Raw genomic sequence first — 1,293 nt, forward strand, 5'->3', positions numbered from 1 at the left:
ATTGATTGTTGCTATGACAATAAGACCACGTGTTTATACAATTACAGTGTTCAGCAGCTAATTATCTATTCTTTAGCAGCTTTAGCGGGAGCCATCCAGTTCTCCATCCGCTATCTTCTTGTATGGACCACTACCTTCGAGCTCTTTGCTACAAATCCTTGCCGCTCCAGTCTCCACTTGCTGGTGGTAATTAACCACGCCCAAGTTAATAAATGGGTGGGGAGTCCCAAGAATGGGCCAAGATACGACGAGGCAGAGTGAGGAGAGTAGCTCTGGTTAAAACAGCTCCAAAGAGACCCAAGATTAGTAAAAACAAGAAGAACAACAACCCAAGAACACTGCAACAGAGTCCTTTGCTCTTAATATCGCGGCCTTTTCAATTAAAATTGCATCTGGTAACCATGGTAATTGCTGAGCGCGGGAAAAAATCGCGAAAATAAGCAGCCGCGAATATATCCCGACCTACGGTATTCCTTCAACACTACTGATGCATAGCAAAAAAGTTCGTGGCCCAAAATTTTCATGGATTTTGCATTTATTCAAAATTCATAAAAAATATATCCACAAAAATTGATTTTTTAATAAGGTCAAGATGGCTAAAAAGTAGAAAATTACAAAAATTAAAGGCTAAAAAATAATTTTTGAAAACAAAGTTTTCCACATTGTATGATAGTAACTAGTTACATTGTGTATGCGGCATAATTTATTGTAATTTACTGTAACTGTAAATGTGGTATACCTACCAAAGTAGTAGTGCTTGTGGTGGGAATGTTACCCTCAGATGATGTGGTCTGTATGATTGAAGAAGCACCAGCTCTCTAAACAAAAAATTATCATTGAAAATTAATTATCATACTGACGTACTGGTTCTGCTTTAGCAGTGGATTCAATCTGTGGATCTGAAAACATAAATACAAAAAATAATTGTATACAAACCAATAAAAGCTAGTTACAGGTGTATATAAAAGTACACATGTACCTTCCTCAATGTCCTCAAAATCTTCTGCAAAAAATTAGAAAATAAAAATAATTTTATATACTGCACTAGTCTCGCCACGCCCCTTGCCGCGGAGGAGCGGAAGGGTCTGGAGACACTGCGTTGAAAGTCATGGCTTCATGCCCTGTTTTTGGGCGTCCCAATCAGAATGCTCGAGACACGTGTAACGATGAAATGTCACTGTTAGTCACGTGATAAATGGCGTCGAGAGATAAGATTCTGGAGTATGTGACATCAAGTGCCAGCAAATTAGGCTACCATTGCTTAAAAGATGACCAGATAAGAGCTATCGTTTC

At 38.6% G+C, this 1,293-nt stretch overlaps 1 protein-coding gene across 1 annotated transcript in view; it reads right to left on the bottom strand.

Annotated features, from left to right (window-relative positions):
• Positions 1-681: 681 nt before the first annotated feature.
• The window catches only part of LOC109588491 (uncharacterized), a 2,676-nt gene continuing 2,064 nt past the window's right edge, over positions 682-1,293 (bottom strand). The window contains exons 6-8 of the mRNA XM_020004649.1: positions 980-1,003; positions 865-899; positions 682-818 (exon numbers count right to left, since the gene is read on the bottom strand). Of these exons, the coding sequence (XP_019860208.1) occupies positions 714-818; positions 865-899; positions 980-1,003 (164 nt within the window). The 3' untranslated portion in view covers positions 682-713. The remainder of the gene's footprint in view (positions 819-864; positions 900-979; positions 1,004-1,293) is intronic.

Source organism: Amphimedon queenslandica, unplaced genomic scaffold, assembly GCF_000090795.2.
Source record: "Amphimedon queenslandica unplaced genomic scaffold, v1.1 AMPQUscaffold_12062, whole genome shotgun sequence".
Lineage (NCBI taxonomy): Eukaryota > Metazoa > Porifera > Demospongiae > Haplosclerida > Niphatidae > Amphimedon > Amphimedon queenslandica.